This window comes from Cervus elaphus, chromosome 25, assembly GCF_910594005.1.
Source record: "Cervus elaphus chromosome 25, mCerEla1.1, whole genome shotgun sequence".
Classification (NCBI taxonomy): Eukaryota; Metazoa; Chordata; class Mammalia; order Artiodactyla; family Cervidae; genus Cervus; species Cervus elaphus.
Window position 1 is genome coordinate 20,033,477 of NC_057839.1, and position 25,587 is coordinate 20,059,063.

At 37.4% G+C, this 25,587-nt stretch overlaps 2 protein-coding genes across 9 annotated transcripts in view; one reads left to right on the plus strand and one right to left on the minus strand.

Moving 5' to 3' along the window:
- The first annotated feature begins 422 nt into the window (after positions 1-422).
- DIMT1 (DIM1 rRNA methyltransferase and ribosome maturation factor) lies at positions 423-12,108 on the plus strand. Of its 4 annotated transcripts, XM_043887150.1 has the most exons (12): positions 423-641; positions 990-1,063; positions 3,105-3,191; positions 4,893-4,954; positions 5,044-5,137; positions 5,226-5,275; positions 6,064-6,187; positions 6,826-6,918; positions 7,741-7,805; positions 8,772-8,835; positions 10,031-10,137; positions 11,581-12,108. In XM_043887150.1, exons 1-12 carry the CDS (start codon positions 563-565, stop codon positions 11,621-11,623), a joined length of 942 nt encoding a protein of 313 aa, XP_043743085.1. In that variant the 5' UTR covers positions 423-562; the 3' UTR covers positions 11,624-12,108. The 4 variants fall into 4 exon arrangements, with proteins under 4 accessions (XP_043743085.1, XP_043743086.1, XP_043743087.1 ...); XM_043887151.1 differs by lacking the exon at positions 990-1,063 and having other exon boundaries at positions 488-641; XM_043887152.1 differs by lacking the exons at positions 423-641; positions 990-1,063 and having other exon boundaries at positions 3,121-3,190; positions 4,891-4,954.
- Positions 12,109-13,528: 1,420 nt separating this feature from the next.
- KIF2A (kinesin family member 2A) overlaps positions 13,529-25,587 on the minus strand; it is a 71,593-nt gene continuing 59,534 nt past the window's right edge. For 4 of the 5 annotated variants that reach the window (XM_043887145.1, XM_043887148.1, XM_043887147.1 and 1 more), the window contains exons 17-20: positions 24,208-24,358; positions 19,743-19,844; positions 17,384-17,519; positions 13,529-15,235 (exon numbers count right to left, since the gene is read on the minus strand). In XM_043887145.1, coding sequence (XP_043743080.1) covers positions 15,150-15,235; positions 17,384-17,519; positions 19,743-19,844; positions 24,208-24,358 — 475 coding nt within the window. In that variant the 3' untranslated portion in view covers positions 13,529-15,149. Of the gene's footprint in view, positions 15,236-17,383; positions 17,520-19,742; positions 19,845-24,207; positions 24,359-25,409; positions 25,524-25,587 lie in introns of all 5 variants that reach the window. The other variant, XM_043887149.1, reaches the window with a different exon arrangement.

The following is a 25,587-nucleotide window of genomic DNA, read 5'->3' on the forward strand; positions in this document are numbered from 1 at the left end:
AATTCACTCCCGCTAGAGGAGCAAGCTCCTCTTCCCAAGCTCCTGGGATCCTCACCCACAATCGGTTGGGAAACACGAGAGAAGTGCATGACATAAATTTTCTTTGGATTTCAGCGATTCAACAACCTAGTCTAATAAAGCATCCACAAGCCTAATTGTATTACGTAACTTATGCTTCCTCCACTTCTTGAGGCACCACACCCAAACCTATTTAACTAGCTTGGTGCGTGTAGGGGCAAGGCCCCGCCCGCGATTCTAAACTAGCCAATCCAAACTGCCAGAATCGGCAGCGCGGTGTCTTCTGGGATCTGTAGGCTTCCAAGGTTAGGCTTTCCCCGGAGGCCGAGCTTATTCCCGGCGGCCATCGGGCTCCAAAGGCCCGCCCTCTTTCTGGGGGCGGACCCCGGAGCAAACCAAGGGGCGTGTTTTCGCCCCACCCCTACGTAGCCCGATACGGTGCTGGTGGTGCGGGCCGGCGGATTCCCACGTGGTGCAGAGATTCGCGGTTGCCGGTTCGCGTCCTTCTTGACTTCCTCGGCCTGTGAGCTCTCTGCCTGCAGAGATGCCGAAGATCAAATCAGCGGCTAGCGGCCGCCGCCGCGAGCGGCAGCAACAACGCGGGCAGCTGAAGAGCGCCGGAGGTGGGGACAGCCGCGAGAGAGCTGGGGTCTCTTGGGTTGGGACTTCCGATAGGACCGAGCCGGGGCCAGGGCGGAGTTCTGGCCGGGACAGTGATACCGGTCGGGGCCCGCGCTCCGGGAGCGCGCGATTCCCGGGTTCCCCGAGCCACGAGCGCAGGCCCAGCGCGCCGCCTCTGACTTTCTTTCGCGGAAGGGGTGGAGTTAAAACAGTCTGTCATCCAGGCTCCTTACCGTGACGTTTGGCGCCCCTAGCTGGCGCGGATAACGTCCCCTAGCTATCCTCTTCTTCTCTGGGACGGTCTAATGTTTTTAGTTGGGAAATTAAGGCTATTTAATGTTTTATTGCAGGACTCATGTTCAACACGGGGATTGGGCAGCATATTTTGAAAAATCCTCTCATTGTTAACAGCATTATCGATAAGGTGGGTGTGGAAGAGGAGAGGGAGAGAGTTACTGGGTTATTGATTTTGATTTTAGGAATATCTGAGCACAGAAAGGATTCCTGACACAAAATAGATGCTGTGTAAATACCTGTTGAATGAATTAAAGAATTGTGTAGGATTCGCAAGTTCCCTTCAATATGATTTGCTTTATTCTGTGAGTCTCGAGTTCTGACTCCAAATTGTTTTATCTTTCCGTAGATTATTTACTTATTAGCTTGACACTTCTACTTGTTTAACTCCAGATTCTTCTTCTTCTATTACCAATCACTTTTTCTAGGCAGCATCTGTCACTGTTAGTTTTTGTTTACTCCAAACCCTAAAAAAAGTTGGCTTAAAGCTCAACATTCAGAAAACTAAGATCATGGCATCTGGTCCCATCACTTCATGGCAAATAGAGGGGGAAACAGTGGAAACAGTGTCAGACTTTATTTTTTTGGGCTCCAAAATCACTGCAGATGGTGATTGCAGCCATGAAATTAAAAGACGCTTACTCCTAGGAAGAAAAGTTATGACCAACCTAGACAGCATATTGAAAAGCAGAGACATTATTTTGCCAACAAAGGTCCGTCTAGTCAAGCCTATGGTTTTTCCAGTAGTCATGTATGGATGTGAGAGTTGGACTATAAAAAAAGCTGAGCGCGGAACAATTAATGCTTTTGAACTGTGGTGTTGGAGAAGACTCCTGAGAGTCCCTTGGACTGCAAGGAGATCCAACCAGTCCATCCTAAAGGAGATCAGTCCTGGGTGTTCATTGGAAGGACTGATGCTGAAGCTGAAACTCCAATACTTTGGCCACCTCATGCGAAGAGTTGACTCATTGGAAAAGACCCTGATGCTGGGAGGGGTTGGGGGCAGGAGGAGAAGGGGACGACAGAGGATGAGATGGCTGGATGGCATCACCGACTTGATGGACATGAGTTTGAATAAACCCCGGGAGTTGGTGATGGACAGGGAGGCCTGGCGTGCAGTGGTCCATGGGGTCTCAAAGAGCCAGACACGACTGAGCGACTGAACTGAACTGAACCCTAAAAATATATCTAAACAGACACCTTTGGAAGTTTGTTCCCCAGAGAAACCTGTATGTTATAAGCCAATGCCACGTGTAAACTCTTCAGAGTTTTGGGTTATTGATGTTTTCTTATTGTTTCGTATGATTGGGAGCTAGGACAGGAAACGCTAGGTGGTGCAGATTACTTGCATGGTTGCAAAGGAAGGATCCTGGCGCTGTAGACAGGACATTACCTGGGTGAGAGATGTCAACTTAGTGTCATGTGCAAAATGAGAACTGGCTAGCTTTTTAACCTTCTTGGCTCATGAATTCCTTTCTGCATCTGATTAAAGTTATGGACTTTAATTATTATTAAATTTTAAATTTATTCTTATTTAAATAATTAAATTGTTAAATATTAAAATGATTAATTATCTGATTAAAAGTTATGGACAGAATACTCCAGCTATGTGCATACATACACATTTTTTTTTTTCTGCCACATGTTGAGGGTTGTGGGATCTTAGTTCCCACACTAGGTATCTAACCCCTGCCTCCTGCAGAGGAAGCATGGAGTCCTAACCACTGAACTGACATTAATTTTTGTGCACAATTTCTGGATCCTTCTGAAACCCCTGAAACCATACATGGATATGGAATTGAGAAATACCAGTACAACATGCTATGGTTCATCATTTTGGTCCTTCCATTTTGAACCTAGTGATAATAGTGTTGGTAACAAGATGCTGTTGGAATCATTTCAAAGACAGAAAGGAGAATGCCACTCTTAGAACTGCTGTTCCTACTTCTCTGACTCCTAACTATTGCCCCAAGTTAGAGCTGTTCAGTTTCCACTTGTGTCTGATGTTAATGAGATAATTTTTTTAAACATAGATCATGAAGCAGTCTCCTAAAAATGGAGTCAGAATAAGATCTCCTAACTGTGCACTTTTGAGTAAAGATATTCTGATGTACATTAAATTATGTTTTCAGATGTGCCTGTAAAGTTAAAGTAGTTGTGCTTGCTTGTAGGCTGCCTTACGACCGACTGATGTGGTGCTGGAGGTTGGACCTGGAACTGGCAATATGACTGTAAAGTTGCTGGAAAAGGCAAAAAAGGTAGAGAGGATTTAGTGTTTGGTATCAGATATCATGTGAGTAAGCTCAGGTGGTTTACAGGTATAAATCTGTTTTAATCAATTGCTGTTATTTTAACAGTAACTCTTGCTCCTTTGCTAGAGACTTTATCTTAGAAAATATGAGCAAATTGGGTGCAGTGAGTCAAAAGGTACCAATTTCCAGTATAAAATAAACATGTCCTGGGGATGTAATGGACATTATGATGACTAGTTAACAACACTGTAGTATATTTGAAGGTTGATAGAGTAAAAATTCTTATCACAAGAAAAAAAATTGTAATTATGTGGTCATGAATGTTATACAAATCAAATCATTGTGTTGTATGCCTGAAACTAATATAATGTTTTATGTCAATTATGTCTCAATTTTTTAAAATGGATTAAAAGAAAAAATATGGGTATATCAATCAGGAAAACAAACGACACTGGATGCTTCAATACAGGGAATTGATTACATGGTTGTTAGAGGACCAAGAGAATAAAACACTGAGGTTAACCCAAGAGTAGAATTACAAAGAGCAGCTACCACCCCTCGGCTCAGGGGAACAAAGCAAGGGGATTGGAGTTATTGGACTTAGAACGCTGGAGGAGATTTAGCACAGGCCTCTGAGACTGGTTGCTGCTGGTACCTTCTTTGTCTCTTGGTGGATCCAGTTCCAGTTAAATCGGATCATTGCTGTGTCTTCTGGTGGATGTAGGCAACACATTTTAAAGAACTTATCTGAAGAGAGTTCAGTGAAGAGGCCATTGACAAGATGTGGGAATATTAAGGGAACCAGTAAACATTTAGTGAAAAACCTAGGGACTAGCAACAGCAGGAAACAGTTATCATCCAGCAACCTCAAGGGACAGGCGGAGGGAAATGTGTTTACCTGAGCCCAGAAAGAGCAGGGACAGGGACCACTCATAGCCAGACACGGCCGCTGCCAGAACTTGTGCAAGGCAGGCACAGGCATTAGGAAGTACTCAACCCCACCGCTTGGATCCAGTAATGCCTTCCATTATCCTGGCCCAACAAGAAGTCACAGGGCGAGGGAGCTGGACTGTATTACCCTATAGGCACAGCAAAGCTGGAGAATGGATCTGGGGGCTAAACAGACTAAACCTCACATACATCTGCTCTGCAGGCAGGGTCTTCCTGGAAGTCAGCAAAACCATAGCTTATACTGAAATAAAATGTCAGCCTATCTGGTATCCCTTTTCATTTACTGGAGAAGTTATCTGTGCTATATGCTCTGGATCTTAGTAGGTGAGAGAAGTGATTTACTCATTCCAGAGCAATTGCTTTGTGTGCTTCTAAAGAACATTTACTGCAAAGACATATTGTGTATTTTTTTTTCATCATCAGTTGAATTAAAAAGCATGGAGCCATATGAGCACAGTGATTCTGTCAAGTATTTAGGTAGAACGGTCATGTAGTCTGGCTGCCTACTTGTCTGGGTGATGTTTTTTGTTGTTCCTTTAACCCCCATGACACATTTTGTAAAATCGTCTCTTCATTAAATTCTCTTCAGATAAGTTCTTTAAAATGTACTGGTAGAGTACAATTGAAGAATAATGATGGTGGAATTGGGAAAAGAATTTTAATTCATTTCAATAACGTAAGTTCCTATTGAGGTAACAGGAAAAGATTTATTCTCCATAATTAACCTACAAAAAAAATGTTTTTTTTTTAATTTAGGTAATTGCTTGTGAACTTGACCCAAGGCTAGTAGCTGAACTTCACAAAAGAGTTCAGGGCACGTGAGTATACATAATGCAATTAAAGTACATTTCAGTCTCATGAAACAACGTTCTTTTTAATTGCTTTTTTTTTTTTTTCTTATTATCAGGCCTCTGGCCAGCAAGCTTCAAGTAATGGTGGGTGATGTGTTAAAAACAGATCTGCCATTCTTTGATGCTTGTGTGGCAAATCTGCCCTATCAGGTATGTTTTCAAAATGTAGGAACATTATATTTACTAAATGGTTTTCTGGTGGGTCTTTCTCAGAAATAACCAGTTAATTCTTTTCCAGATCTCTTCTCCTTTTGTCTTCAAGCTGTTGCTGCACCGACCTTTTTTCAGGTTTGTGACAAGAAGACTAAAGTTACTGCCAAATCTTAGAAAGATTACAGTTTAGGCCATGAACATGGATAGCTAAAGGTTAAGGTTAATTCAGTAGAAAAACTACTGGGGAATTTGTTTTGTAGAAAATGTCAGTCTGTGTGCTGCTCTCTCTGTCCTACAGTCTTCAGCAGTTGCTAAGAGTTATTTGGGAGAGGTGTTGTCTGAGTCGTGCTTCTGAGACCAGATGGCCTTTCTGTATTTTCTTAGCCTTTTGTCTTTAGCCCAGGTCACACTTCTTATATCTAGATTCTTAAGTGTCCTGCTAACTGATTTCTAGTACACTCTGTAGCAGTGATTTTTCAAATTGCAGGTCAAAAACTCCTTAGTAGGTACAAAGTAAACTTAATGAGCCATGACTATCATTTTTTTAAAAAAATGACATGGAATGGAATATATCAGAGGGCATTCATTTCATGTCATCCCGGTGATTACAGTTTCGTGAAACTTTTGTTGACCTGAAATACTCTCTCATCTGATCATTGAGGGCTTACATTCACAAGGGGTTAGAGCTACAGCCATTATACAATGAAAAACAAAAAGACAGCTGGGTCATTCTGTGACCCAGCTTTATTCTGTGGGAATAAAGCTCAGGCTGAAACTGTTCTCCTCCCTTCTGGCCAGCTGGACTATTATTAACCACAGCTATTGATTTACTGTTTCCCACCTAAGAAAAATCATTGAAGTTTAAATACATTTATAGTTGAAAATGACCTTTCTCTTTTTATTCCTTTCTGCTGTCTTTTCAGATGTGCTGTACTAATGTTTCAAAGAGAATTTGCTCTCCGACTGGTTGCAAAACCTGGAGATAAGTTATACTGCAGACTGTCAATTAACACACAGCTGTTAGCACGTGTGGACCATCTAATGAAAGTAAGTGACTTGTTGAAATGATGGGGCTTGGAAAAGACCCTGATGCTGGGAGATTGAGGGCAGGAGGAGAAGGGGACGACGGAGGATGAGATGACTGGGTGGCATCATTGACTCGATGGACGTGGGTTTGGGTGGACTCCGGGAGTTGGTGATGGACAGGGAGGCCTGGCGTGCTGCAGTTCATGGGGTTGTGAAGAGTTGGACACGACTGAGCAACTGAACTGAACTGATCACTGAGCATCTAGCTGTGCCTTCTCTGAGGAGAGCATGTATAGTTACTATTTTTTAAAAAAATTTTATGTTTGGCTGCAGCGAGTCTTCCTTGCTTTGTGCAGGCTTTCTCTAGTTGTGGCGAGCGGGAGCTGCTCTTTATTGCGGTGCACAGGCTTCTCATTGCAGTGGCTTCTCTTGCTGCAGAGCATAAGCTGTAGGTGTGTGGGCTTCAGTAGTTGCAGCATGCTGGCTCAGTAGTTGTGGCTGGCAGGTTTAGTTGCTCCTTGGCATGTGGAATCTTTCCAGACCAGGGATTGAACCCATGTCCCCTGAATTGGCACTTATCCATGGCACCAGCAGGGAATTCCTGATTACTAATTAAAGTTGTTTTTGAGAGGACTACTTAAACATTTTCTGATTAACAGGTTGGAAAGAATAACTTCAGACCACCACCCAAGGTGGAATCCAGTGTGGTAAGGATAGAACCTAAGAATCCACCACCACCTATCAATTTTCAGGTGAGGTTAAAATAGGGTCATTAAATAAAAGGAAAAAAAGTCCAAGGTGGAAGATGTGTGTCTGTAGCAGCAGCAAAATGAGTCAACCTAAATGTCTAAATAGGAGAATATTAATTATAATACATCCTATGATGGAATAGGTGGAATTATTTGACACAACATAGTTGTTGAAGACCTCAAGAGCATGGAAAATGTTTGCAAAAGATAAAAAGATTAGAATACCATTGCAGTTTGCTGAAGATTATATCTACAGAGAACATGTATCTATTTGAATAAGACATGGGAAACAAGATAAAATGAAAATAGTTGTTTTAAAGTGTGGGTAACATGGTTTAATCAGAATTACAATTTTTGCCATTTAAAGAGAAGAAAGTCAGATGACTTGATGTAAAACCTCACTGTAATCACATTGGATAAAAACATACATATATGGCCAGTAGCTGATGACAGTGGTGTGGTTGTCAGCTATTCCTGCAAGGTTTAGCTAGGTGTATTACACAGGCTGTATTCTAAATTGTGTCTCTTTTGAGTCATGTTTTTTGAAAATGATACTTAGATTTAAATAAATACAATGTTCTTTGTTCTGATGTGGCACAAATGTTTTCTATTTTTAAAACTGAGGGTAAAATAGTCAGTGAGGTGCACAAAAGTGTGAAAATCAAGTATAGATCTTACTTTTCCATATGTGAACCAGCCACATCAAGATATAGAACATTTTTATCACTCCAGAAGCTTTCAGTTTTATATATTAAGACAAAATAGTACCTACTAGGTATTGGTGGGATTTAATATTTTCTAAGAAAATACCATCTAATGTTTCAGGAATGGGATGGCCTAGTAAGGATCACCTTTGTTAGGAAAAACAAGACACTGTCTGCTGCATTTAAGTAAGTATTTTACTAATTTATGATATATGAGGGATCAGTGCTTCAAATACTGTGCTAAGCACTAAAATTTGGTCATTTTCCTGAACAGTATTACCCTAAAGCATACACATGATCCATGTCCAGACACACTTTTAATTTTGTACTTTAGGAGGCAAGAGAATTTAATGAAGAAAAGTTCCTGGACTTCGGAATTAGATTAGATCAGGTTTGTTTTTTTGAGAAATGGGAAAAACCCTAAAACTATACCCCACATCTGTTTCTTTGGAAAAATGAGGTGACAGATGGACCCTTCCACACTTTTGAAAGATTCATGGCATTTTAACTTGGAAACATGTAATAGCAGTTTGGGGCCCAAGGTCAAAAAAATGGTGAAAGCCACAATGAAAAAATTAATTTTTGAGATTTTTTTGTAATCTGAAACTTCTTAAGAATGTAAGAGATGTCTATTAGGTTTAAGTATTAGTAGTTGTGATTATTTCAGAAGTTTTAAATATTCAACCTTTTTTAGTTCTTTAATTTTACCATGTGGAACATAGGCTTAATCTTTTTTTTTTTTTTTTAAATTTTATTTATTTATTTTTTTTTTATTAGTTGGAGGCTAATTACTTCACAGCATTTCAGTGGGTTTTGTCATACATTGATATGAATCAGCCATGGAGTTACATGTATTCCCCATCCCGATCCCCCCTCCCCCCTCCCTCTCCACCCGATTCCTCTGGGTCTTCCCAGTGCACCAGGCCCGAGCACTTGTCTCATGCATCCCACCTGGGCTGGTGATCTGTTTCACCATAGATAGTATACATGCTGTTCTTTTGAAACATCCCACCCTCGCCTTCTCCCACAGAGTTCAAAAGTCTCACACAGAAATACAGAACAGACTTTTGAACTCTGTGGCTTAATCTTACAGTAAAGGAAATTTATAATCTGTTTGGAATAATAGTGACATCATTTCTTTATGTAATATAGGTCAAGTGCAGTGCAACAGCTACTGGAAAAAAACTACAGAATTCACTGTTCGGTCCATAATATTGTAAGCAGAAAATGTTTTTGTTGTTTCTATAATTTGTTGTGTTTTAAAATGTCCATTTCCTACTGTTTCATATATCATTACAAAACTCTTAGTTATGAACATTTCATAGAACCCTTAAGACAGTATGTTATGTGTAACTAGCAGGAGAACGTCAACTCTAACAGTTCAGTGCTGCTGTGTATTCTGTAGAACGTGTCTGAGCAGCCTTGAATACTCTATCCTTTTTTACTGACAGTTTATTGTCTTTTGGCTATAAAAAGATTCAGTTGAGTCATAATTTTCTCCCAAGTTTTAACCATGTATAACTTACTCAGCTTAAAGTTATTTGCTGGCCTTTGAATTGTGGTCATCCCTTCTTGCTTGTTGCTCACATAGAAATTACAAAGTTACCATTTTCTCAGTGACTTTTTTAAATACTCAGAAATTGAAATTAGAATAGAATTGAAATAGAAATTGAAATAGAATAAAGCAAGTGATAAATAGCAAGCTCTGGTTGTGAACCTCATGTCTTTTACCATTATCTGTGCAACATTTTCTTTAGTTGTGTGAACACAGACATCTATATATGACTGTGATGTTTGATAACTTTTTAGTTTTCCAGTCTAAACAGAGTAGCAGATTAAAGGAAATTTCTTTTTTTTTTCCCCCACTCAGCTCTTACGTGGTTTAATGTACCGGTAGCATAGCTACCTCCATTTTATGAATACAGTCTCTGAACAACTACCTACATAGGAAATACTAAGTTGGATTAAGAAGTTTTTGGATGGAAAATGTGAAGTGTGAAGTATTCTCAAGGGTTAGAGAGGCTATCTTTGAGAAAAACTAGCTAGCTAGTTTAATGAAATTTGTGCCAAGAAAATGTTCTTTTTAAAAGATATTAGCAATTGCTGTAAAATTTAGTTTACAGCTTTAATTATGTTATGAAGTACTTTGCGAAGCCTGAAACATAACTGTTTCAGAATTTCTAAGAAGAAATAGGGCAGTATACACAATGAGTATTTGATATGTGCTGAAGATCAACCACTTAATGAATTAAGAGATGCAAGTCTTATTGACACAGATAGGCTTTCCAAAACTATCATGAAGAGATAAAGTGACTGTTTATGACTTACTGAACTGGAAAAAAAAAAAAAAAGAGTCAAGGTGACTTCATTAAAGATCTGTTGTTCATTTATTCTGAATCTTGTATTGATAGATAATACCAGAAGATTTCAGCATAGCAGATAAAATACAGCAAATCCTAACCAGCACAGGTTTTAGTGACAAGCGGGCCCGTTCCATGGACATAGATGATTTCATCAGGTAACTACATTTTCCTTTTACTACATGTTTACATTTCTTTACTGTGACACCTTCATATTTAGAGATTTAAAGGCTTTTAAGCGGTTATAAGGTGCTACCTGGGAGTTATTGCATAGCACTTCCATGGCAATATAGTATTTGGTGTAGAAGATGGAGGCTAGTTAGCTGCAGCAGAATGAACATTTTCTGTAAGAACAGGAAGTGAAGAACAGTCCCAGCCTGGAGATAACCTCTGTGACAGTGTGAGTTATGGTGTGCGTGCTTCTCCCTTCCAGCCCCCTCCCCAAACTCCCATTCATAGTCTTAATAGTTTGTCTATTCAAAGTAGCATGTCAGGTAGAAGAATCAAAGAATAGCTTTTAAGTATGAAATAATATTAGTTACAATCGTTATCTGGTTATCATTTCTAACTGGTTCAGTAACTTATTTCATGGACTGAGGCAAGTTCTACACACCAGAAGTGAAAAAAAGAAAGAACAGTGTCATAATTAACTTGGCAGTATAGAGAAAAATTTGTTTTCCTTTCCTTCAATTAAGCAAGTAAATCTTATGAAAGCAGAGTAAGGTGTCAAATACCCAGGTAATAATTGACCTGGATTCATTGTTTTTAATCACTAACACTTTGATTTCATAACTAAAAAACCATAAAGTTTTGTCTCTTTATCCATTTTCAAAGCTTCCATGATCTAGAGGCTGAAAAAAAGAGGGTAGATTGATATAAAAGTCACTGGTTTACTTTATGCTAGAAACAGTTGTATGTAGCTGAGACAAATGACACATTTTCTTGGCAGGCTAGCAGTACTACTGTTTTCATTAGATGTTAATGCCAGGAGTTGAACATTATCCATAAGTACCCATCTTTAGATATCTTAACCCCTTCTTGTTGGTTCTTATGGGCCATCCTGAAAATAATCTCAGGCAGGTCTAAATAGAAATGTTTCATCTTATTTTCCTTCATTCATATTAATTTTCTGCAAGGTTACTAAACATGCAGCTTACTACAACAGTGATCTGATAAGTACATAGGTATCCAGAGAGAAGTAAGTATTTGAGTCTGAATAACTGAGCTCAGAGAGAAGAAAGGACACATGAGATTAGCCATTCATCTCTCCCCCGTCTCTAATTCCAAATAGCTTTGCATTCATTTACCAGGTTGAAATGGAACAAGTACCAGTGTGCTCTTAGGCCAGGGTTACTATAGGTCTAAGATTATTTTAGTTATATTCATCATGCCTTAAGACATATAGGCTACGACAGGAGAGGCACCAAAATGAGGTGGCTTTAACCAATATACATCTCATAAACTTAATTGAAGAATAAAGTTTCTTTACTGACATCTTAGGAGTATTTGTGTTTTAGAACTCATGGTATAGGGAAGAGGTATGCATTGTTACTTACTACAAACTAGCATTTCAATACCATCCCACTTGGTTTTTTTTTCAGATTGCTACATGGATTCAATGCAGAAGGTATCCATTTTTCTTAGGTATCTGAAAAAGAGAAGTTTCTCAAGCTCAAGGAAAAAAGTGGAATTATATATTCTTAATAATTTGAAAAAATGAGCTATGCTTGGACACTATGTGCTTGACTACTTTTGATGTACTACTGTTGTCACTATTTATTTCTCTGAATTTTTAAGAAAGTAAGTCAATTCTAAGTGTCAAGGTTTCTTTGTATTTTGCTCTTTTTTGTTTTGGTTTAATATATAATACAAGGCAGGGTGATACTAATCTTCAAGAGCCGCAGATACGCACAACTTTACACTTCAAGTTATTTCTAACAGTGTATAAAGATGTTACCCTTTTATTTTCTGTGTTATATATTATTGTGAGAACCTTTTTTAGGCTTTTAGCTCTTCAGGCCTTTGTCCTTCAAGTCATAAAAAAGTTAAAATGTTTAGTCACATATTCCCCATAACCTTTCTTCTTGTTATTCATGTGTATACAGTAAAGCAGTTGTCTTAAAATGTTATTTTGCTTCTCGAATTCCTTCCGTTTTCCTGTCCAGTTTCTATCCCTGCCTACCTCTAGCAATCCTGTAGCGTTAACAGGCTCCATCAGGGTTTTGGGTAAGCCTGAGCCTGCTGCCGCCACCACACGGTGCCAGGCATGTATCACTTCTGGGCATTCCTTGTAAATGAGCATCTCAACTGCAATGAAATGAATTATAAGACTGTATGATTTTTTTCTTGGGGAGACAGTCATAGACTTAAAATTAAAAAGAGTTTTATAAATCAAAACTGACTTTAAAGTTAAAATCTCTGCTCTTCAATTTCAAAACAAACCAACCCAACCAGCCATTCTGCCACAACCACAGGTTCCCAAGATTCATGATTTCTGGGTAATTAAAAATTTCAATAGATGTCATAAATAAGTCTTAATTAGCTACAATGTTTAAATCATTATCAATATTATATTCACTATTGTAAATGCCCTTTAAGAAAGAATTATAGTAGTTGACTATTTTATTTATATAAGGAAATTAATAAAAATATTTTCAGTGACATTTGGTTTTCTTTATACCTAACTTAATAGAAGGAATATCTCCAGATTACTTTTAACAGAGATCCATACAGCGAGTGAACCTAGAAGGAAAGCTAGGTTGTTTGCCTAAACAGATTTTTTAGAAATCTGGCCTCAAAGTTATATATTAAACATTCCTATATAACTAAAATAATGTATATTTTTAGTTAATTTTAATTATTAATAGGGATATCAGCTTTCAAGTCTGAGAAAGTAAAGAACGTTTAATCCAGATCCAAAAAATTTAAGTTATTCTTTAAATAGCTACTGCATAAAGCCACTTTTGTACATAAATAGTACATAATAAGAGTAGGTTTTTTTTAATCTCACAAAACTACTTAGCAAAGTTTACTTGTACCATCTCTATCTTTAAAGATTTAATTCAGCTTTCCCTCTTAATTTCCCTGTCCTCCTATGAACTGCCTGCTGAGTTTTAGTCCCTTTTATAACCTTCAGATTTCCCTATCTGTAAAACAGAAGGAATGGATTATACTACCAAGATCCTTTCTGATACTGATGTTTAATATACCTTGAATGCTATTCAGAATGAAGCCTTTATATAGTATAAGGCAGTGTATTTTAACTTCAGGAGGCCTTCCACAGATAGTACCCTTTTAATTTAAAGAATTAAGACTAATCTGTTGTGCTTAAAATGAGTAAATTCACGTATCTCTTTATGCCCTTTGAAGGTTGGTTAGGCTAAGAAACTACCTTTTTAAACAGCCTCTGTAAGGTCAATGCTAACAGTTCTCCATTCTTCCTCTTCTCCTTGAAATAAACACAAGTAGAACATTATCTCACAGCTGCAAGAAAACCTGAGTTCCTTCCAAAACAAAGGTGATTGTATTGAAGTAAATTGTCTCTAAAACTCATTACACAGATTTAATTTATTAATAAGCACACTGTGAAAATCTACATTTGTACTAGATTTCAAGTTTACAGAGGAGCTTTTCACCATGGTGTTAGGATTTCCCATGACTACCCTTTGAATTCTATGAACAGTGAAGTAGGGAGTCTGGCTCATATGACTCTCTATTCATAGCTTCCCTTTGGCCCACAGGAATGAGCTGGTAGTTCCCTAAAGTAAATCAAAACAAGATATCCCTGGGAGACTTTTTGTTAATGTACTCCTAGACACTATCCTGGGAACTGAGGGAAAACTCCTAGAGAGATAGAAATCTTCTAACAAAATATTTACATGAAAAGTGGCCAGTTTTCTTCCTTGGAATAGCAGTCTGTAAAAATAAGTGCCACCATTTAAAAAGTAGCATGCCCTAGATGAACTGATTGGTGAGAATTTGGTGGTTCTCACCAAATAGTGGTGAAACATCAAACATTAGGTAATGGGTGGAGCTTGGGTTAGATCTGCCTTTTACGGCGAAGTCAACTCTTTAGCTTAAATTCTTTTTCAACATAGTTATGTACTGTCTACACTTGGCTTAAACTAACAGTTCTATTATGGACTACTTTCAATGTACATGTACATATTCATGCATCAGAAGCCAATTTCCTTTAACTGTACCATTTAAAGGGTACATTTTGGGGTGCTAATGGACACTTCAACTTAAGTAATGGTACTGGTAAAGATCAAATTGCACTATTAGTCTTGGTAATACCACACTGGAACACACACTGCGTATATATGTATTATCCTAAGATAAAACTCTTTTCAGAATTTCATTACTTTTTATTATACACCAACTAGTTTATATTTTAGTTCTTTACAAAGAAAATGCTAAGAAAATTATAACCACATGTTATATGGTTTTAAAATCATAATTCCAGATTTTTTTACATATAAGATGGAATGGTCCAGCAGCTATGTCCACTGTCACAGACTTTAGTTCCATTCAATGATATGGCACATCCTGCAAAATTAACTAGTCACACACAAAAAAAGTCTCAATTACAGTAAAAATGTACACACAATAAAGGTAATTTACAATGACAAATAAGGAATGTAATTTATCTTGGCTGTGCTTCAGAAATTTAGGGTCAATAGCCTTAGTCAAGGCACAAAGCAGGAAGAGGTGAGCACAGCTGTTTCTAGAAGTGGGCAAGGTATGTACAATCACTGATGAGGTATGCATGCACGCAAAGGATTTAAAACTGCTCAGTCTTGCTAAGAAAACTGAACTGAGTTAAATGGAAATGCTGTGGCTTCCCCTTACTATTCACCTCTGGATCAAGTCCACAATCTTACTTCATCATATAGAAAATAAAATTGGCAAGGATCTCCAAAAGTAACTCACTATCTGGGTAAATGAAACAAAATGCTTCACTATTCCCAAATCTTGGTTGTGCCTCCTGACTAGAAGCATCTTGTAGACAAAGGAGTGTTTCACAAAATTGAAATGTCATTCAGGTGAAGGGACAAGACATTTTCCACAGACACTTAAGATTTCAAACTTTCAAATGGCCCTTACAGCTGAACCATTGCTATGTTACAGCAGCGAGGGTTCTGGGGATCCTTTAGCAGCAAATGCTGATTTAAAGGGCACGGGGTCTCTTCGGGTTGATTTGCTTGCTGGCTTGTTCTTCTTCTTGCAGAGCTGCACGAAAAGATTTCACTTTATCTTGGAAAAAGAAAAGAAGAAAGGAATAAGTTTCACATTACATGCGATGCAGTAATAAACTTTATGCATCCTATCAAATCATCTCTTACAGTATCAACTCAGGGTTTTTTCTTTTGTTCTTTATAGTCCAGAAACTCGGAAATAAACATAGTGCTCAGGTATAGCAACAAATTCATAGATTCTGAGAAATGCTTGTGGGTTTTATTTGTTGTTATCTTCACAACAGATTTCTGTTCTATTTGGCATATTTTACAGTGTTCAATTTTAATTTCTTTGAATTCCTTTTTACAGTGTAAAGAGGCTATATATGTACGTAAAATAGTTATTTCTTCTCAGAGTATTAGAAAATGTCTACTTTCAATTCCTATTTTACCTTTTAATCTATGAAGTTTTAAGTTCACTTGAATTTTTAAGACATGTCACTTTTTCCTTATTGGGGATTACCAAGGGTACGATGAAGAAGGGAGATTACAAAATATACATTTCTTGGTCTTACAATTCTGTCTTACTGTCTATCATGTACTAATTCAGATTCACACAGAGTAAGAAATAGGTAAGTAAAAATTGGAAGAGGCAAGTAACTGTCTGCTGTGTGAAGATGAGAAATCTTTCTCCAACAGTGGTTCTCAATTGGGGTGATTTCTGCTCCCCTCCCAGCGACATCTGGTAGCATCTACAGACATTTCTGATGGTCAGACTGGGGTGGTGCTACCGTCACCTACTCAGCGCAGACCCAGGACAGCTGTAAGCCCTGCACAATGCACAGGAGATGGCACCTCCCAATAGTTCCCCAACTTAAAACGTGTTAATAGTGCAGATTACGGCTTTCAAAAAAAGAAAGATACAATGTTGGAATCTTGATTTCTTTCCCCTCTTCCTGAGTACAGTGATGTTGAAAAAGTTGATTTTTTTCTGAAATTTAGAAAGGAATATAAGGACTTCTGAATCTGATGCCTGCTAACATAATAGCTCTCAAATTTATATTAATATCAAAATTATATTTGGTAAATTTTTTTTCTAAGTAAGGACTGAATTATACAATATTTAGGTAGTAATTTCTTCAAAGTTTGGATATACTTAATATTTACATGAATCCTGAGAAAAGGACAGGAACTAAGCTGAAATCTACATCTTGCAGTGAAAAAGAAATTAGGATGCATTGTGATCTGTCTCCTGAATAAAATGCATACAGAAAGCTGCTTGTACATTATGGCAGATTAGAAAAATGATCAAAACACGTTAAATCAAGGCTTGAATATGAAGAATATGAAAAACAGCAAACTTTAGAAATCCTACATCTGCACAAACAATTCTAAATTGGCAAAATGGTCACTGCTGACTCTATAGGATATGATTTCAAATAACTAACTTTATAAAGAACCTAGTTTAAAAAATTAAGCAGCTTGTTTAGTGCTAAAAAATCCAGCAACTTCAGTCTAGTTTCATGTTGCACTGCATGTACACACAAAGAAGCCTACTTGCATATAAATGAAGATAGCTAATTTGCCAAAGCCTAAGAAATCAGCACACATAACACGTGCTTATCTGAAGTCGCACAGATGAGCTTAGTAACTATAAGTCAAGAAAGAAGACATGGCATGTGGGTAAGCCACATGCTTTCCTTCATAAACAAAGCAGAAAGAGGAGCTGTTTGGAAGCTTCCCCTTCATTTTTTTAAAACAAGAGTTCAAAGGAAAATCATGACAAGATATGCACAGAAAGGAGATGCAGGTAAGAGGTGATAGAAAAATGACCTGGGGAAAAAAAAAAAAGAAAAATGACCTGGAATAGATCTAAACCAAGGAAAATAATACTGAAAAGAATTGGCCTACCAAACCAAAGCTCTGCATGGGTATATAAAACTTAAAAACTTGTTAAAACATATTTTCCCTCTTTAATCATAAGATGTCTTTATCTTCTCCAAAGACTAAAACAAAAAAGATGACTAGAGAGCACTTAAAATATTTCATGTTTCATTTTCAGGAAAAAAAAAACCCCAGAATGGTGGGTTGGTCTTTATAACTCTAGAAAGATGCTAAACATGCCCATAATTTTCACTTCAGATGTCTTCTTACAATATGAAATCCTCCCACTAATTACATACAAATATTAGGCAGATTTCAAATCATAAAACGAAAACAGAATTACCCCGCAGTTCAGTTAAAATGTCTATTTTTTGCTCAAGAATAGCTTCAAGTTGCGTGGCGTATGAATCCACATCATAGTCTACTTCTTCAGTCATCTCTAGGAGAGCCTTTTCATCTTCTAACCATCGGATAGATTCCTAAAATGACCCACCCCAGCAAAAAAAATCCAGTAAGCCTCTTTATAAGACAGAAACCAATTTATAGATTTATCTTAAATATAATCAAACATACTCAAGACAGTATTCTCTGAAATATTTATAACCATAAAACATCTTTATTTACAGAATAAAATCAAGAAATATTTCTTTAAATTCAAATATAAACATGATAGGCATAAAAAAAGTCGTATGTTTACTTTGAGCGGGGTTTGGGGAAGGGAATGAAGCAAACACATGAACAAGTGGGAATGAATCACACACACGCACGCCCATCCATGAGCAGAGTAACTCTCAAAGCCTCAGCTGTCCCTAAAACAATGGGTGTGATAAAACTTCTGAGCAATCTCAGGAGGCCTATGGGAGACTATAACTGAAATTAACATCCATTTGGGCCTCACAGAGGTTGCACAAAGAGGTAATCATAAATTCGAAACACTAGCTCTTCAAAATTATTGACTGTAAGGAAACACTGGATATCTCCCATTTTTTTGGCTGCACTGTGTAGCCTGTAGAATCTTAAGAGTTCCCTTACCAGGGACTGAACCTGGCCCCTCAGCAGTCAAAGTGCAGAGCCTAACCACTGGACCACCAACGAATTCCCAAGAAAGCCCATTTTAGAAGAGTCAAATGAACCACTAAATAATAACTAATTACTACTATTTGTAAGTGCTTTAACGAAACCACCGTTAACTCAGTTTAGATATATGAAACTGATGAATTTCATTTTCTCACAATGCCACGAACCATAGATTATTAACAAGGTCAGATCATTTTAAATTAAAGAGTTAGGGGATATAAATATGAACATTTTCTAGCTTTTTACAGCAACAGTTTCACTTTTCCAAAAATCAATGCAATTTAATGACCAGTTCAGTTCAGTTGCTCAGTCGTGTCCGACTCTTTGCGACCCCATGAATTGCAGCACGCCAGGCCTCCCTGTCCATCACCAACTTCCAGAATCTACCCAAAACCATGTCCTTTGAGTAGGTGATGCCATCCAGCCATCTCATCCTCTGTCGTCCCCTTCTTCTGCCCCTAGTCCTTCCCAGCATTAGGGTCTTGAAAGCCTCACTTAACTGAGTTTTGTTATTTAGTTACCAAGTCATGTCTGACTCTTCTACAACCCCATGAACTGTAGCCTGCCAGCCTCCTCTGTCTATGGAATTTCTCAGGCAAGAATACTGGAGTGTATTACCATTTCCTTCCAGGTATCTTCCTGACCCAGGGGTCGAACCAACATCTCCTCGTTTGGCAAGCGGGCTCTTTACCACTGAGCCACCAGGGGACCCTGTTTGAGTTTTACGGGTGTTCATGTTATTCTAACAATTTTCTTAAAATTACAAGTGTCCTTTCTGATTTAATCTGAAAACTTAAGGCTCTTAAGAGCACCTCATAATAAGGGTTTGACTTTAACAGTTTTAATCATTGTGTATCCAACTCTACAATTATAAATAGTTCTCGTATTTTTGAGCCCTTCATCCAAGGGTGTGAATTGCCTAGAGTTGAGGAATGTTAATATTTGTTTACAGATAAAGATTTCTTCAATATCAGAGAAAAATATACAGGTTAATAGGACAAAGGATTTATAGTACTGTGGGAAGGGAGTGGGGTTCAGGAGCAAGTCTCCATAAAGATGTTCAAATAGCTATCACCCTCCAGAATATTTTCTTGTTTAATAAAGAGGGGAGGTTCATATAGTAAAAGGTTTTATAAATAGGCTGAACACAGAACAGGATAAATACCTAAGGAGTTATAGCTATATGAAGGGATATATTCCCCCTCATTCATCCCCCTCAGACAGCTCAGTCAGCACAGTAACTCTCCTGAAATAACCTTCCTTTTCTGCAAACACTAACTCTTCCTCAACTGCTCTGACACCCTTTAGAAGAGTTTTCCAACTGCCTACCATGAAGAAACAGGTAAAGGAAGGCAGAAGATCAACTCCTCTAAAAATAGACAACTAACAAAAGCAAATAAAGTGGGAGAATAGTAAAAATCAACCACATCTTTTTACCACAGTTGCAAAAAAAGTTTGTTTGTAGTCATCATTCATTCTATTCAAAATTTACTGTCATATGCCCTACAAACACACATATGCATAAATATAAACAAGCACTTTTTTAGATTAGTGTGACATTCGAAAGTCATTAGTAGTTAATTTTTCTAGAAAAACATGTGATTAAGGATTCTGCCATACTTCACCTGGAATACTGCCCTGTGATCTTCTACAACTTGTTCTTCCATTTCTACCATTTGTGAGACAGCTTCATGGAAAGTAAACAATTGTGGAGATACCTCTTCTTCCTTAAAATAAAAACAGTTTAAAAACTATGACATAAGTTTATATTTTAAATTTTATAATAAAAAAGTGATTTTTCTATGTCATTTACAAAAATGCAACTGAGAAACTGAAGAAGCCTGAATGTTAAAGACAAACAATAAAAAACAAAAGGCAAAACCAGAATTTCTTTTCACGGGTCAAAAATATTTAACATTCAGTAAGACAACTCAAACGTATCAGTAAGAGACAGTTTTCACTTAGCCCAAGTTTTACTATAGAATAACTCTAAAAAAGCAGCTCAATTCCAGAAAAATAAATGACCCAATCAAAAAATGGGCCAGAGAACTAAACAGACATTTCTCCAAAGAAGACATACAGATGGCTAACAAACACATGAAAAGATGCTCAACATCACTCATTATCAGAGAAATGCAAATCAAAACCACAATGAGGTACCATTACACGCCAGTCAGGATGGCTGCTATCCAAAAGTCTACAAGCAATAAATGCCGGAGAGGGTGTGGAGAAAAGGGAACCCTCTTACACTGTTGGTGGGAATGCAAACTAGTACAGCCGCTATGGAAAACAGTGTGGAGATTTCTTAAAAAACTGGAAATAGAACTGCCATATGACCCAGCAATCCCACTTCTGAGCATACACACTGAGGAAACCAGATCTGAAAGAGACACGTGCACCCCAATGTTCATCACAGCACTGTTTATAATAGCCAGGACATGGAAGCAACCTAGATGCCCATCAGCAGATGAATGGATAAGGAAGCTGTGGTACATATACACCATGGAATATTACTCAGCCGTTAAAAAGAATTCATTTGAACCAGTCCTAATGAGATGGATGAAACTGGAGCCCCTTATACAGAGTGAAGTAAGCCAGAAAGATAAAGAACATTACAGCATACTAACACATATATATGGAATTTAGAAAGATGGTAATGATAACCCTATACGCAAAACAGAAAAAGAGACACAGAAATACAGAACAGACTTTTGAACTCTGTGGGAGAATGTGAGGGTGGGATATTTCAAAAGAACAGCATGTATACTATCTATGGTGAAACAGATCACCAGCCCAGGTGGGATGCATGAGACAAGTGCTCGGGCCTGGTGCACTGGGAAGACCCAGAGGAATCGGGTGGAGAGGGAGGTGGGGGGGGGGGGGGTCGGGATGGGGAATACGTGTAAATCTATGGCTGATTCATATCAATGTATGACAAAACCCACTGAAATGTTGTGAAGTAATTAGCCTCCAACTAATAAAAAATAAATAAAGAAAGAAAGAACATCAGTTTGGCCTATTAGAAAAAAATAAATAAATAAATAGAAAAAAAAGCAGTCTCTTTCAGGAGTGCAACTTTTCAAAAGTACATTTATCACAGGTTACAAATATACTGAAATATTTCTTCAGCATTGTTTACTTTCACTAACAATTCATATATATGTCTTAAATTTCTTTTCAATACAAGAAGCAAAATGTTGAGTTTTAAGTTCATTCAATGTTCGTTTAAAATAACATTTCAGTATAACAGAGACGTAAATATTACATCCTTCATGACTGTGACTATCAAACTGGTATTCTGAAGGTCTTAACTCTTACTAAATTTAAACCCTGAATTGCACTACATAATTTACTTACTGTTTTTTTACAGAAGTTTTAATGGATAATTCACGACTCTACTTCATCCACAAATGCCTACAAATGTACATATCATATATTTTGGTCCTATACCAAGTCAAACTTCTCCAGCTTTGTTTTCTTTTTTGAGCTTCCTTTCCAACTCTAGTATCTAATGATTTATTTCCTCAAAACGCAGCCACAGTGATAGAGAAGTTCACTTAAAATTGTTTTATAAAATGTCAGTGCGAAAGCAACATTTTTCAAACAAAATACGCAATTCTAAATATATGGGTGTATCTTGGTTAAATTAAATATTGTAAGTAGACATTTGACTCTTTCATCAATACGCTACCATCCCTACAAGTTTATATAATCACGTTAGCTAAAGAAATTTTTATTTTCTCTTTGCGAAAAGAGCAATCTGTTTTTAATCAAGACATGCAGGCATGATTCTCTCATATTCTGTCTTTCTGGTAAATCCACAATCAAAAACCTTTACTTATTTTATCTGCCCACCTCCCTGCCAAGCCCAGAACATCCTGTCTTTCCTTTGCTTCAAGATACTATGCAAATTCCTATCACTTCCATGCAGTCCACGCAGAGTACTTTTTTATCTGTACAACTACTTTCAGAATTCTAATCACTTGATTATCCTCTTGTCTGTCTACTGTATCACTTTTATCTCCAGAGTATGTCCCAGACACGATTCCATTTTACCTACCTTGTTAAAATTTAATATAGCAGTAAGAATATGTAACACATGCATCAATACTGTTATAACTGAAGGCTAATGCTGAACTATCTCAAGATAGTTCCTTGGGGAAAGCAAAGTTGAAAGAAATTCACGCTCTCTCATACGTGGAAAAGGTTGCAAGAACCCATAATGTCATGCTTAAAAAGTGTCTAGATCAGTTCTAGTGACCTAGCCAAGCTCTCCAAATTAAGGTCCCACAGAGACCCAACAGATACAAGAATAAAATGAGAGAGAGATGCTGTAGGGAGTGCCTATCTCATTTTGGTTTTTTGTATCTTTGGAGGCACCATATGTAGGAGCAAGGCAGGGTTTGCTTTAAGGATTTCAAAAGCAAATACATTCTCTTTCAAAGCTTTTGGGGCACAGAGGATAGACTAACACCAGGATTTCATTTTTAGTTATTTATTATCTATGGTTCAAAGTTGAGAACTCTTACTTAAACCAGGTTTCTTAACTTCAGCATCACAGACATTTTGTGGGGGTTTGTGGGGGGAGAATGTCCCTGTGCATTGTATGATATTGAGCATCATCCCCTGCCTGAACCCACAAGATCTTAGCAACACCATCCCACTTGGGATGACCAAAGATGTCTCCATACATTTTTCCCTGGAGAGCGGCCAAGTCATTCCTGGTTGAGAACTGCTGCATTAAGTCCTGCTTTATTAATAGGAAGTATTTTGGAACATGATAACAAAATTAGTATGTCCATTTTTTACTCTAGAATATTTGGACTTTAAAATATCTGCTGGAAAGTATTAACACATTAAACTTATACTGTTTTCAAAGAATATCTTATTGCAGCAGGCAATAAATTTAGCTGACGTAAGATTCACTCTGGAATAAGAAAGACCCAGACTTCAATCTTGCCTGGCTTCAGCACTTATTACTTAATCTTTTAGAAAATGTGAGGATTATGTCAGTTAATAATTTGCTTAGCAAATATGTGTCATGAGGTAATAAGCAACTAATAAATGTTATCTTTTATCATTATAAGAAAATGCCACTATAGCCTCCAACTAATTAAAAAAAAAAAAAAAGAAAATGCCACTATAGGATTATCAGTGGGAAAAGTAATACAAAACTATACAGATAATACATTTTAAAAATGAAGTTAAATAACTATGTGAAAATATCTGTGCTTTTTTGTTATTTTTTAATACATCTTTGCTCTTATGCATTATTATTTTTAAGCAACAGGGGAATCAAAAATTTTAAATAATGAAATGTGACCAAACATTCAAAAATACAGAAAGCAGTTAGGTGTAACAAATGTCAGATATTTTTCATTTTTGATATAGTTCCTGAGTCCTTTTAGTATATATCCATGTGTCCAAAGTTAATCTTGTTTCTAAGCTTTACGTATAGGATATATTGCATGTACAATTCTCAAACCTGTCTGTTTCCTGTATTACTTTAAAAATTCCCTGATTTTAGGCGCTTCCCTGGTGGCTCACTGGTAATGAATCCGCCTGCCAATGCAGGAGACATGGGTTCAATCCCTGATGCAGGAAGATCCCACATCCCACAGAGCAACAAAGCCAGTGAGCCACAACTATCAAGTCTGTGGTCTAGAGCCCAAAAGCCAGAACTTCTGAGCCCACATGCCCTAAAGCCTGTACACTGCAATGAGAAGCCTGTGCAACTCAACTAGTGAGTAGCTCCCGCTCACCGAAACTAGAAAAAAGCCCGTACAGCAACAAAGACCCAGCATAGCTAAAAATAAGTCCCCAAATTTTAATCAGTATAAAATCTGGAAAAAAGAATAGTTAGATCAGGGGTCAGTGAACTTTAGTACATATTTTGGGCTTGTGAGCCATATGGTCATTGTCACCTCTGTTCTTAGTGAGCATGGTCATACTTCAACAAACTTGATTTGTAAAAATAGATGGCAGGCCCACAGGCTTTATTGATTCCTGATTTAGAGGACAGTTTTCACTTATTCTGGTATGTATGACACAACTAAGATTAGATAATTACAACGATATTACATCACTTACATTCTGTTCACAAAGAAGTTTTAGATCATCCCTCTGAGGGGAACTGCCCACACCCCACTGTGCCTCTAAGTCATCAATCTGATTTGGGGGATGGTGCATTATTGGACGGACGTCACCAGCAGCAGTTGGATCCACAGTCAGTTCTTTAACCCTATAAACACATAAGAGGTATCTTTTATTAACAAAGACTCATGAGGGACAAGAAATATCAACCTATTTAATATAAAAGCAATTCAATTAACATATTAATATTGATGATGTCAGCTTTCCAGATCAAATCTAACTGAAATCTGTGGAAATATTATTAAAGGTATGCCAAGATATTAAACTTCAGGAACTTACTTAGGTACAGCTTTATAATTACTTCAAAAATAATTACTGTGCATAACAAATTGAGAAGCAAAGTATGCTGATTCAGAATTTCAAAATAAATAAGAGACATTTGTTACAGTTAAAAATGTTAACAACAGTACTTAGATTAATAAATGCATCATTGTCAAAAATCAGTTATTTTTTTTGGCTGCACTGCATGGCAGGTGGGATCTCAGCTCTCCAACCAGACATCGAAACCATGCACTCTGGAGTGGAGCAGAGTCTTAACTCCTGGACCACCAGGGAAGTCCTCCAAAAATCAAAGAGTTTAATGTACTTTGCAAATTTTTGGTAGTTATGAGGCTCAATTAAAATACCTACACATGAAATATTTCTAATCCATAAAGATCAGAAGCTGTAAAGTTTTATCATTAAAAAAAGTTTACCCCCTTACACTTAAATTTACACATTTGGAAGAGGGTACACTTTACCACTGGGCCACTAAGGAAGCCCCCAAATGTCCATTTTTTAAGTCAAGAGGATCCCTGTGATTTCCTTGCACAAAGAATGTAAACTTTTCCTTTTAAATAAGACTGTCTATCCTTCAATAAGAAATATGCAAAGATGACATCATCCTTAAAAATATGAGAGGGGAAAAGGAAGCCTGAATTCTAAATCAACATTTTAAAGCAAATAAACGAATAAAGTATGTAAAAATTAAGATCATGCAGTATAACCACCACCTGTCAAACAAAATGAAAATGAAAAATAAAATGGCTCGGGACAAAAGAAGTATATGCCATGAAAGTAAATGCTATGAAACATTTATATATAGCACCTTCCAAAAGAAACTACTGAAACAAACACTGTATGCATAGAATAAAGTAGACCTGGCAACCGAAGGAGAAAAGTCGTCATACTCGTAAGAAGGAGAGAGGTCAGGGCGGCTGCCGCTGCCCTGTGAGAAGGGGATGTCTGACGGGCTAATTCCAAACTCCTTCACTCTGCAGCACCACAACAGCGACAGATTAAAAGAAAACGCTCTTGTAAAGGCAGGAATGCACATTT

Excerpts from the sequence above, each read along its gene's own strand:
- DIMT1 (XM_043887150.1), top strand. The coding sequence starts at position 563 with ATGCCGAAGATCAAATCAGCGGCTAGCGGCCGCCGCCGCGAGCGGCAG. Across the intron at positions 6,188-6,825 it reads GTGTGGACCATCTAATGAAA|GTTGGAAAGAATAACTTCAG; the intron begins GTAAGTGACTTG and ends TCTGATTAACAG. Across the intron at positions 7,806-8,771 it reads ACACTGTCTGCTGCATTTAA|GTCAAGTGCAGTGCAACAGC; the intron begins GTAAGTATTTTA and ends TATGTAATATAG.